At 37.6% G+C, this 13,124-nt stretch overlaps 1 protein-coding gene across 1 annotated transcript in view; it reads right to left on the reverse strand.

Moving 5' to 3' along the window:
- Window positions 1–13,124, reverse strand: part of ANKRD31 (ankyrin repeat domain 31) — a 160,267-nt gene that overhangs the window by 76,243 nt on the left and 70,900 nt on the right. The window contains exons 13-14 of the mRNA XM_047778111.1: window positions 3,324–3,468; window positions 266–318 (exon numbers count right to left, since the gene is read on the reverse strand). Of these exons, the coding sequence (XP_047634067.1) occupies window positions 266–318; window positions 3,324–3,468 (198 nt within the window). The remainder of the gene's footprint in view (window positions 1–265; window positions 319–3,323; window positions 3,469–13,124) is intronic.

A 13,124-nucleotide genomic window follows, 5' to 3' on the forward strand; every position in this document is an offset into this window, starting at 1 on the left:
GTTGATAAACCTCATGGCACCATGACGAGGAGAAAGGAAATGGCTACGAATACTTTAGTGTACCCAGATATGCTACATTTACTCAAGTGCTTCCTAAACTAACAGCCCAGAACCTTCTGATTCTCATGTAATTATTCCAAAGTGTCTTCAAAGCAAAAGTGAAGCCACTGTTCCTGATAAATGCTTCAGTAGTTTTCCTCTCCCCTCTGAAAAACAACCAGCAGGTGTATTCTATAAAAATATGTATTGCTGAACAGAGATATACCTTGTGCTGGTGCGCATCCTCTATGTCTGAGGGATCAGTGTCGTTCTTTAGAGCTGTAGACAAAATGAGAAAATCAAAGAAAACAGCTTCTAGTGCTCAGCCTCTAGACTTCTAAAACCCACAAGTTCTTTGCCATGAGAAAATCAAATGGAAAAAGTGAAATGATGCAATCACTTCTATTTAAATTGGCACTTTAACATTCCTATAATTTCCATATTTATCAGAAAGCAAATATTCTCTTGAGAGATTGAAAAATATTTCTGTAGGAAAAGCAAAACACACCCAACAAAATAATGCTAAAGATGGGCACTAAACTCTGTATTTTTATATTCCCTACAGCCATACTCAGATATGCAACTGTGGCAAGCTTTTACAAGGCAAAAAAAATCCATAATTAATTGTATTGTCATCATTTCCTAATACATGTGCTTAATGAAGCTGCAGGATACAAGACTAATATACAGAAATCTGTTGCTTTTCTACACACTAATAGTGAGCTATCAGAAAAAGAAAGAAAAAAAAATCTCATTTATAATTGTATCAAAAGGAACAGAATACCTAGGAACAAACTTAACCAAGAAGGTGAAAAACCTATACTCTGAAAATCATAAAACACTGATGAAGGAAATGGAAAATGATACAAATGTGTTTTTTGATTTGGAAGAATTAATATTGTTAAAATTATATACTATCCAAAGCAATCTACAGATTTATTGTAACCACCATCAAAACATCCACAACATTTTTCACATAACTAGAACATATAATCCTAAAATTTGTATGGACTCATGAAAGACTTCGAATTGCCAAAACAATCCTGAGAAGGAAGAACAGAGCTGGAGGTATCATGCTCCCTGACTTCAGGCTATAGTATAAAACTACAGCCATCAAAACAACATGGTAATGACACAGAAAAAAGACAAATAGATTAGTGGAACAAAAGAGAGTCCAGAAATAAACCCATGCTCCTAGGGTCAATTAATCTATGACAAAGGTGGCAAGAACCTACAATGGAGAAAAGAAAGTCTCTTCAATAAGCAATGCCTTCAATAAGTGGTAAAATTGGACAGCTACATTTAGAATGCACTTAGAACATTTTCTTACACCATATATGGAAATAAACTCAAAATGGATTAAAGGCATACATATAAGATCAGAAACCATAAACTCCTAAAAAAGAACACTTTGACATAAATCAAAGCAATATTGTTTTGGACCTGTCTCCTAAGGCAAAGGAAACAAAAGCAAAAATAAACAAATGTGATTTAATTAAGCTTAAAAGCTTTTGCAAAGCAAAGGAAACCACTGACAAAGTAAAAAGATGATCTACTGAGTAGTAGAAAATATGTGCAAATTATATGAACAATAGGGGTTACTATCCAAAATATATAATAAACAGCTCATATAACTCAATATTAAAAAAATAAATAAAAAAATGAAATCTAAACAGACATCTTTCCAAGGAAGATAATCAGATGGCTAATAGGCACATGAAAAGATGCTCAACATCAATAATCAACAGAGAAATGCAAATCAAAAACTCAATGAGATATTTATTACCTCACATCTGTCAAAATGGTTATCAAAAAGTCTACAAATAACAAAGGTTGTCAAGGATTTATGAAAGAGCAAATCCTGTTGGTGGGAATGTAAATTGGTGCAGTCACTATGGAAAACAGTAGGTTTTCAAAAACAGAGGTCCTTCAAAAAACCAAAAATAGAACTACAATATCCAGCAACTTCACTGCTGGGTATGGACCTGAAGAAAACAACAAAAAAAATTATTAAAAAAGATACATGCACCCCAATGTTCACAGCAGAATTATTTACAAATAGCCAAAATATGGAAGCAAACTAACTGTCCACAACAGATAAATGGATAAAGAAGATGTAATACACACACACACACACACACACACACACAATGGACTATTATTCAACCTTAAAAAAGAATGAATTTCTGCCACCTGCAACAAAATGAATGGACCTAGAGGATACTGGTGAAATAAGACAGAGAAAGACAAATACTCTATGTTATCACTTATATATGGAATCTAAAAAATAAAACAAATTATATAACAAACTCATGTATAAACAGAAACAGACTCACAGATATAGAGAATAAACAGTGGCTACAGTGGGGAGAGGGAAGGGGGAGGGGCAAAATAGGCATATGGGATCAAGAGTTACAAATAAGTTTACTACTTATAAAATAAATAAGCAGAGTTCCCTCGTGGCATGGTGGGTTAAGGATCCAGTGTTGTCACTACAGTGGTGTCACTACAGTGTTCTGAGTTGCTGCTGTGGTAGAGGTTTGATCCCTGGTCCAGGGAACTTCCACATGCTGTGGGCATGGACAAAAGAAAAAAAAGAAACAAGGATATATTGTATAGCACAGGGAAAGAAAGCCATTATTTTGTAATAACTTTAAATGGAATATAATCTATAAAAACATTAAATCACTACACTGACACCTGAAACCAATATAACATTATAAATCAACTATACTTCAATAATAAATAATTCTTGTATAATCTTTCTGAAATTGCAGATCAAGTTCTTTTGTAGTTCAAACTGCCAGTGTAATAATGAATGACAGGGCAAGAGTACAGCCGTAAAAGATTCTTAAGGAAACAAAAAACAATCCTGGCCATATTCAATGAAAGAGATATAGTCAAAGATAACTTAAATCACCTTGTGTTACTACATGACCTCACATTATTCATTCAATGGATTATGGAGGAAAAAACCCCAGAACTTTACAGAAGTTTTCTAAACGATTTGCAATGCACATTCTGGGGAAAAGTACATATAATATTACCTTTCTTTGTTCTTTTAGAGTCCCTCCATTTGGTGCATTTGCAAACAAGTCTGTATGCTCTACCAAAGGAACGGAGCAAGGACACCACTGGATGAATTTTCTCAAAATGTATGAGGAAAATCAATTTCTATAATTCTCAAAATGTATGAGGAAAATCAATTTCTATAATTCTAAATTTGATTTCTATATCTCTCTACTGACATGATGAACAAATATAACAGGGTAGTTGAATCTCACCTGATATAAGATGTTTTTGATGTTTAGGAACGTATCTCTCAAGGAGACGCTTCATACATGAGTCTTTGGCCTCATCCAAAGCACACTCTCCACTGGCATTTCTGAATAAAGGATCTGCTCCATTCAAAAGAAGTAACTTTACCACCTAGAGGAAGATTGATCATGTGAGGGACCCAGACCAAAGGTGTATTATTGCAAATGTGTGCTAGCATACATCTCTAAGCAACATCAAATATTTCTTTCAACAATACAATTTGGGTTTACCTGTAACATCTTTGCCCAATAACAAAAATTAATGTAACTGCTATATGACAAATCATAAATTTAGATCATTAACCCACCACGCCACAAGGGAACTGTGCTTATTTATTTTATAAGTAGTAGTTTGTATCTCTTGAGCCCATGCCTGTATTTTGCCCCTCCCCCTTCCGTCTCCCCACTTGTAGCCATTAGTTTATTCTCTATACCTGTGAGCCTATTTCTGTTTATATGTTAGTTAGTTATATAATGAGTTTTATTTTTTAGATTCCACATATAAGTAGCATCAACAAAATCATAATCTGTTGATGTACATATGCCTTCTCATAGAAAAAGGAAAAGGAGAGAGGAAGTGAGGGAGAAGGGAGGAAAGGAAGAGAGAAGGAGGGGCAGAAATGTTTGTGGTTGAGTTGCTGGTGAAATAGGACTGGCAGGTATACTTGGAATTAGGATTGTGTTCTGCAGTAATAAATGTAATTTTTTTTTTTTTTGTCTTTTTAGGGTCGCACCCACAGCATATGGAAGTTTCCAGGGAAAGGGTTGAATTGGAGCTACAGCTGCTGGCCTGCACCACAGCCACAGCAACATGGGATCCAAGCTGTGTCTGCAACCTACACCACAGCTCACAGCAATGCTGGATCCTTAACCCACTGAGCCAGGCCAGGGCTCAAACCCACATCCTCATAGATATTAGTCAGGTTCGTTTCTGCTGGGCCACGATGGGAACTGCGGTAAATGTAATTTTAACATGTTTCAGGAGATAGTTATGTCTCCTATGTACACCTGTGTGGCTGCTGCTCCTCCTCAGTGTCAGGGAGAAACTGGTGATCCTTCACCTATTATTAGACCTCCTCTATGAAGCTCTCCCTGATCTCACCCATTGATGCCCTAGAGAAAAATGACCTCTTCCTTCTTTTATGTACATATTTTATTTCCAATATACTCTATATATTTATTTCTTATATATCTGTCACTCTTGTACTCCAGGTTTTCTGAGGGGAAGATGCTGGTTTTCTTTTAAAATTGATTTACCACTTTTGAATAGGAAATGAATAAATATGGCTCAAAATAAGAAGGCTCAGAAAAATATTCAATGAAAAATAAGTTTCCCTCCTCCACCCTTGTGCTCTAGTCATCTATTTTTTCTAAGTTAGCTCTGGTTACAATTTCTTCTGAATTTTTCTAGTTAATGCTAGAAAATGGACATGTTTTTATGTCCGTTTTTTCTCACACAAGTTGTCACAAACTATATACATTCCTCTGGGTGTTAGCTGCTTTTACGCCCACCTCACCCTGCACCAGCCCTTGAAGACTGCTCCATATTGATATGAACTTCATTATTTTTAGCAGCTGGGTAATAGTTTACTTTTTAACATACTAATTAACGTACCATATTTATTTAACCAGTATCCTATTGATGGATGTTTAAGTTGCTTCCATGCTTCTGCAACAGACAAATGTCTTAACCATCCTTATATTCCCCATGCCCATCTCAGTATCTAGCAAGAAGATCTGTTTAATAAATGTTGTCTAATAAAAGAATGAATGTTGGTCAAGGAGGATGTGGGGAATAGGCTTTAAATAACATTACACTAAAAGAAGCCTAAATTTTCATGTCTGCAACAAGAAGAAGGATCTGAATTTCTATAAAATTTTATGCATCTAAAAATTAAAGATACATATATTTTCCTTTCATAAGAATATATTCTAGAAAAAAAAATGCCCCACCACATATAGGAACAATATGAGCCAAATCTTTCAACAATTATTAAGACTTAGCAACCTGATGATTCTATTTTCAAACAATTTAGTGTGGAAATTTAATGCTAGACAGAGGAATTGAAAGTAATAGTAGATATGATATGACTAAAACTATAATTCATACACAAGCCATGTACAAGAAGAAGATAAAAGAATTTATGCCTGGGAGTTCCCACTGTGGCTCAGTGGTAACGAACCTAACACATTATCGATGAGGATGTGGGTTCAATCCCTGGCCTTGCTCAGTGGGTTAAGGATTTGGTGTTGCCATGAGCTGTGGTGTAGGTCGCAGATGTGGCTCGGATCCTGCATTGCTGTGGCTGTGGTGTAGGCCAGCAGCTGCAGCTCCAATTCGACCCCTAGCCTGGGAACTTCCATATGCCGCACAGGTGTGGCCTAAAAAAAAAAAAAGAAAAAAAAAAGAAAAAAGAAAAAAATGCAAAAAAGAAAAGAAAAAAAAAGAATTTATGCCTTGATCTTCACGTTTGCTTTAGCAGAACAAACAGAGTACTGGCTTCTTTCAGGAAAAATAGATTTGGAAGCAGGCTGCCAAAAGAGCTGTATTGTTTACCTCTGCAAGTTTTATGTCAAATAAGAAACCATGCAGTATGAGAATAACTCAGGACCAAGGAGCATGACAAAGAAAAGTGGAGGAAGGGAAAAGGCAGGGGGGGCTAGAGCCTCACTTTTCTGGAAATCTGGGTGGATGACCCCAAGGACATGGATGCATTACTTTGGCAGTCTCTTTTAGACAACAGATACTCTGCTTAACCAACTATCCACATTTACCAACTCCCTCTATAGCTTGATACTAGGAACTCTGAAATTCTGAAGCCTACTTATAAACCTCTTAACTTAAAAAACTCTCTTCTCACCAAATGGTAATAATTTCCACTGAACTTCCTATCACTCTCTTAAACCTGCATTTAGGTTCTGTATTAGTTATCTGCTGCTACCTAACAAATTACCCCAAAACTCTGTAGTTTAAAACAATAATAGGAGTTCTCTTGTGGTGTGGGTTGAGGATCCAGCATTGTCACTCCAGCAGCTTGGGTTGCAGCTGTGGCATAGGTCTGATCCCTAGCCCAGGAATGTTCACATGTCCTAGGTATAGCCAAAAATATAATACTAGTAAATATTTATAATCTCATAGTTCCTGTGGCTCAGGAATTTAGGAGTGGCATAGGTGGGTGGTTCTGTCTCAGGGTCTCTCATGAGGTTATAGTCAAGGGGTTGGCTGGAGATGAATCATCCAAAAGCTTGATTCGGGCTGGAAGATCTTCTTCTAAAATGGCTCACTTACATGACTGTGGACAGGAGGCTTTGGTTCACTGCCATGTGAACCTCTCCACAGACCTGTTGAGTGTTTGCATCATATGACATTCAGAATTAATAAACAAATGCATGAGAGAACAAGGAAGAAGCCACAACAGCTTTCAACCTAGTCTCAATAGTCATATATGTAATAAATTCAGCAAAGTAGCAGGATATAAGATTAACATTCAGAAGTCAGTCACATTTCTGTATACCAGCAATGAAATATTAGAAAAGGAATACAAAAATATTATACCTTTTAAAATTGCACCTCACAAAATCAAATACCTCGGAATATACCTGACCAAGGAGGTGAAGGATTTATATGCTGAGAACTATAAAACTTTAATCAAAGAAATCAAAGAAGATGTAAAGAAATGGAAAGATATTCCATGTTCCTGGATTGGGAAAATCAATAGTGTAAAAATGGCCATACTACCCAAAACAATCTACAGATTCAATGCAATCCCTATCAGATTACCCATGACATTTTTCACAGAACTAGAACAATCCAAACATTTATATGGAACAACAAAAGACCCAGATCGCCAAAGCAATCCTGAGAAACAAAAACCAAGCAGGAGGCATAACTCTCCCAGACTTCAAGAAATACTACAAAGCCACAGTCATCAAAACAGTGTGGTACTGGTATCAAAACAGACAGACAGACCAATGGAACAGAATAGAGAATCCGGAAATAAACCCTGACACCTATTGTCAATTAATCTTTGACAAGGGAGGCAAGAACATCAAATGGGAAAAAGAAAGTCTATTCAGCAAGCATTGCTGGGAAACCTGGACAGCTGTATGCAAAGCAATGAAATTAGAACACACCCTCACACCATGCACAAAAATAAACTCAAAATGGCTGAAAGACTTAAATATAAGACAGGACACCATCAAACTCCTAGAAGAGAATATAGGCAAAACACTCTTTAACATCAACATCATGAATATTTTCTCAGGTCAGTCTCCCAAAGCAATAGAAATTAGAGCAAAAATAAACCCATGGGACCTCATCAAACTGAAAAGCTTTTGCACAGCAAAGGAAACCAAAAAGAAAACAAAAAGACAACTTACAGAATGCGAGAAAATAGTTTCACATGATGCAACGGACAAGGGCTTAATCTCTAGAATATATAAGCAACTTATACAACCCAACAGCAAAAAACCAATCAATCAATGGAAAAATGGGCAAAAGACCTGAATAGACTGATCTCCAAGGAAGATATACAGATGGCCAGCAAACACATGAGAAAATGCTCAACATCGCTGATCCTAAGAGAAATGCAAATCAAAACAACCATGAGATACCACCTCACACCAGTCCTCATTAATAAGTCCACAAATAACAAGTGCTGGAGGGGTTGTGGAGAAAAGGGAACCCTCCTGCACTGTTGGTGGGAATGTAAGCTGGTACAGCCACTATGGAGAACAGTTTGGAGATACCTTAGAAATCTATACATAGAACTCTCATATGACCCAGCAATCCCACTCTTGGGCATATATCCGGACAAAACTCTACTTAAAAGAGACACATGCACCCGCATGTTCACTGCAGCACTATTCACAATAGCCAGGACATGGAAACAAGCCAAATGTCCATTGACAGGTGATTGGATTCGGAAGATGTGGTATATATACACAATGGAATACTACTCAGCCATAAAAAAGAATGACATAATGCCATTTGCAGCAACATGGATGGAACTAGAGAATCTCATACTGAGTGAAATGAGCCAGAAAGACAAAGACAAATACCATATGACATCACTTATAACTGGAATCTAATATCCAGCACAAATGAACATCGCCACAGAAAAGAAAATCATGGACTTGGAAAATAGACTTGTAGCTGTCTGATGGGAGAGGGAGGGAGTGGGAGGGATCAGGAGCTTGGGGTTATCAGATACAACTTAGAACAGACTTACAAGGAGATCCTGCTGAGTAGCATTGAGAACTATGTCTAGATACTCATGTTGCAACAGAACAAAGGGTGGAGAAAAAAAATGTATACATGTAAGGATAACTTGATCCCCTTGCTGTACAGTGGGAAAAGAAAAGAAAAAAAAAAAGTCATATACAATGTCACTTCTGCCATATTTTAATTGTTAGAACCAAGTCACTGAAACTCCAGCCCACACTGCTGAGGAGAGGAATCAGGTTCCCCCTTTCATAGGGAGGCATGTTAAAGAATTTGTGGATAGATCTTAAGGCCACCACATGTTCTAAACTGGAACAAGCAGGGCCATTTCAGTAAGTGGCTGGCATCACAATCCCCACTTATTTAGTTCATCAAACAACAGGCCCCTGAAGGAAATACAGTTCTACTTAAAGTTTGCCCATGGCTTTTCACTTTTAATCATATTACTGCATCTCATGCTTTCCTCCTGTACAATCAGCTGACTTCTGTGTGGCTGAACCACACTGGCTCCATTTTGGCAGCTCCCTCTTAGGCCTGCAGTCCTACCTCCTTGCCTTTCTGCATGACTGAGCTTTAGCCTACTCACAAGGAATGCCCCCAAGGCAGATAAATTCCCTATTTACTTTCACCCTTGCCTTCATCTGATGTGAAAACTGAAGAGTGCCTTTAGCTGACGCAGATGGTTAAGTCATGAGACCCCCAGGGAGAGGAACAATCACCAGCGCTAGTCAGTGTGGACATACTTCTCACCAGGTAGTCAGGTTCTATTTTTAGCCTCGGCCCCTTTAAATCCTTTCATACTTCTTTCAGTGGTGTGAGCAGGGCTGGGAAGGCCTCTGGACTGTTGTCTGCCCAGTCCTGCTGGCATGCGAGTTACCCACAATAAACTTCACCACTGCACTTTTACAGAGTTGTCTGCTTTGTTTTTCAGTCTCAAAGTTCCTTCTCAGATCAGAGGACATGATTCCACATCTCTGCCTTCCAACAACTCCCTTGGGTAAGAAGCCAATAGGACAGAGAATAAAACTCTTTTAAGCACTTGAAAAGCCAATATTTTGACCATACATTCCTAGCGGGATGTAAACAAAACAAAAATAACTATAAAAGTACTTCGTTAGTTGTTTCATTGCTAATAATAACAATTTTGGGGGGGATAAATTAATATTATTTACTTTAATAAATAATACATGAAATCCAGGACAAAATTCAGTAGAGTAAAAGCATGTATAATTTGATCCAAGTATCTTATTCAAATGAATAATAATGTTAATAATAATATAACTAACAGTCAATACTCTGCAATGTACAATACAGAAATAAGTTAATGTATTAAGAAACAAATGTTTAGCATCAGAGAAAAAGAGATACAAGTATAAAATCCAAGTTAAGAATCTATACTATTAAGTTTGAAACACAAATACGAGTAAGAATCCATAATTTGTTTTTCTTTCTAAAAGTATGTGTTTCACTGAAAATGCCTAAAAGCAATGGCTTCCAGTAGCAATGACTGCACCTAGCACCCAGACTGTGGCCTCTGAAGAGATTTTCCATTAAAACATCCATTTACAGAAAATATGGGATGAAACAAGCTACACAATACCACAAAGATAAAATCAGTCAAACGCAGAATTTAAAAAATTCTATAGGGCAAATGATACAGGTTCTAGAAGACACACAAAAAAACATAATATAGGAAGAACTATTACAGATGAAAACATACTTAAGAGACATAACAAACACATGGAACATGGAGATCCTGATGGCTTCTGATTCAAACAAAAACTTGTAATAAACAACATTTTTAGATAATTTGGAGAACTTCGAATATGAACTGGGTATTGTTAAATGGTATTAATAAACTTATATGTTAAAGATGAAGAACAAGTATTTACGGGTAAAATGGTATGATGCCTAGGATTTTAAAAAAATACTCCAAACAACAAAATACCACCCATGTTTCAGCCAGTAGAGATGGTTTGACTTTTTATAGTGTAACAGATTATATAATCAAACTTTATAAGCGAGCTCACTCCAGACACAAATGGAGTGCATAAACGCCATGTCTAGGGAACATATTTTCAATATCTGTGAATCTTAATAACACTGTCAGTGAACCTCCAATTCGACATGTCAATTACTCATATACCACTGGACACTTCATCAAACAAAAGCTGATTAAAATTGTGATAAATTAACTGGTCATGCCATTTCCTTCACCTACTAACAAAGAAAGCCTAATACAATAGGATCAAGCTTCGTCTGACAAGACTTGTTCTTAGTGATGTCTGCAGATTCTCAAAGATCCGTACATGCTTGCCTAAATGTCTGCCACCACATGTTTAATAATTTGGTCCAGATTTCTCTAAGAAACCACACTGAACTGAACACCTGCAATTCACAGATTCTACCTTTTCCACACTTAAAAGAAGGTATTTATTTTTTAACAGTTTTATTGGGATATAATTCAAATGCCATACAATTCACCCATATAAAGAATATAATTCAATGTCTTTTTAGTATATAAAGAAGGCTGCTCAGCCATAACCACAATCTTAATTTTGAAACTGTTTCATTCCCCCAAAAGAAACCCTTTAACCATTATCTGTCACTCCCTATTACTCACCTTCCACCTCCTCCCATTTCTAATCCTGTCTCCACAGATTTGGACTATTACAAATAAATGGAATATTTCAAATAAATGGAATTACACAGTTTTTTATGTTTTTTAACTTCTTTTTCACTTAAAAAATAGGATATTATCTTCTAGTATTCCTATCTTTTGGTAACTTTCCAATATAACAATCAATGCCTGTAAGAAAATATGTTTGAATTCCTTCAACTCTGGAGTGTTTAAGAAGTTCATATTCTCCAGGTGCTGGGGTCAGGGTTCCAGAGCTTCCCTGTCTCATATCTTTAGTCCTGTCACTTCTAAGGAATGGGAGCAATGCCATACCCAGGGTCTAGGCCATTTCTCTAACCATCTTTGTCTCACCTAAGAGATTTCTCAAGGTAAGCCCAAGGGAATGATGCTCCCACCATCCCTATTCCACCCTCCAAACAATGTCCTGTGTCACTTTGCTTCTGAAGGCTTTGTTTCTTAAGTTAGTGCAGAAGAGACTAGGAGTTCTGTGACACGCTCCTGACTGAGTGAAGCAACCCGTTGACTCCCTCTAGCGAACGGGAAGGAGAAGGCAATTGTGACATCACCCTGACTCACTCGATTTCCGCTTTTAATTCTCATGGCCATTCGGTAGACTTCCAACTCCTGTCCTGTTATTCTTTTTTCTCCCATCATCAGTCAGGATATGCCATGGGGCCAGGAGCACAAGAATCAAAAAGGGTTCAGCGCGTGGAGAGTGAGAGTGAGGTAAGAAGTGAGGAAACTAGACTCAGGAGCTAGAGGCCTGCATCTTTCGTCCCCTTTACTTCACTGAGGGCACAAGAGAAAGCTACAAATCTGCAAAAGCCCGAGAGATGGCAGCCAATTCTAACCTGTGAGGCAGAAGTTAACAGGAACCAAGTTATCAGGAGGGGCAAAGGAAGAACCAAAGGAAAAGAAGAAAAAGCAAAGCACCCAAAGCTCACATGGCCTCAAGGGAGAGAAGATTCCTCACCAGAACAGGTCAGGCCTGGCAAGCTGGAGAGGGGATGGACCATGGAGAGAGAAAAGAAGCACTCGCATGAGCTTTTTCTGCCAGCGGCCAGCTTTGAAGGGGGTGGGGGGGAAAGGACAGAGAGACGGCTCACACCATCTCTCGTCCTAGCATTCTTCTGGCTATTAAATTAGGTCCTCGGCAGAATTCTCTCCCGGAAGCCATCTACAAAATGTGCAGGAATGACCACCTACTACCAGGTGACATGTTATCCAAAACAAAACCACCTAAGCACTATTCCACACCAGGAAGGGATATGCCCTATCTGTCTACACCCGTGGCTCCTGAAGCCTTCCCCAGCTCTACTTGTGGTAGGCATTTTTTCTGGAGGAACACAGAACAGATCTTCCTGAGCCAAGTTGATTAGTCCCCTTTCCTACTCCAGAGGTTTCAAACCCAGAGGCAACTTCCAATACTTGAAATAAATAGTAAGGTATTTTCAGCAAGTGCCTAAGCCCAATGCAGTGCTTGAACTAAAAAAAAGTCTAGAATGCTCAGAGGATACGTGATAAAGCATGTGTGCTGGAACTCGCAATCTTAATTAATATTACCATTATTGCAGTTACTATTAACCAGCTTGCAAGGAATTATAGTCTTTTGATATTTTAACCATTGTCACCTCTGTGCTAATGTGTACTGGCTGATCATTAAACCTGGGAGGTTCTCATGTCTTATGGTGACTCTAAAAGTAACACTAGACTACATACAACTGTGAGCCTGATAGAAGGACTGGACATGACTGTGTAACACTCTAAGAAGAAAGCATTCTCCTAAAACCTATAAAGTACCATACAAAAAGAGTCTTTAAGAAGTTAAGAAAAAATACTATGTGTAACCAAAATACATGTTCTGTAATTATTAAAAGTAACATGTAAAATGGCCTTCGCCATA

Source organism: Phacochoerus africanus, chromosome 4 (assembly GCF_016906955.1).
Source record: "Phacochoerus africanus isolate WHEZ1 chromosome 4, ROS_Pafr_v1, whole genome shotgun sequence".
Lineage (NCBI taxonomy): Eukaryota > Metazoa > Chordata > Mammalia > Artiodactyla > Suidae > Phacochoerus > Phacochoerus africanus.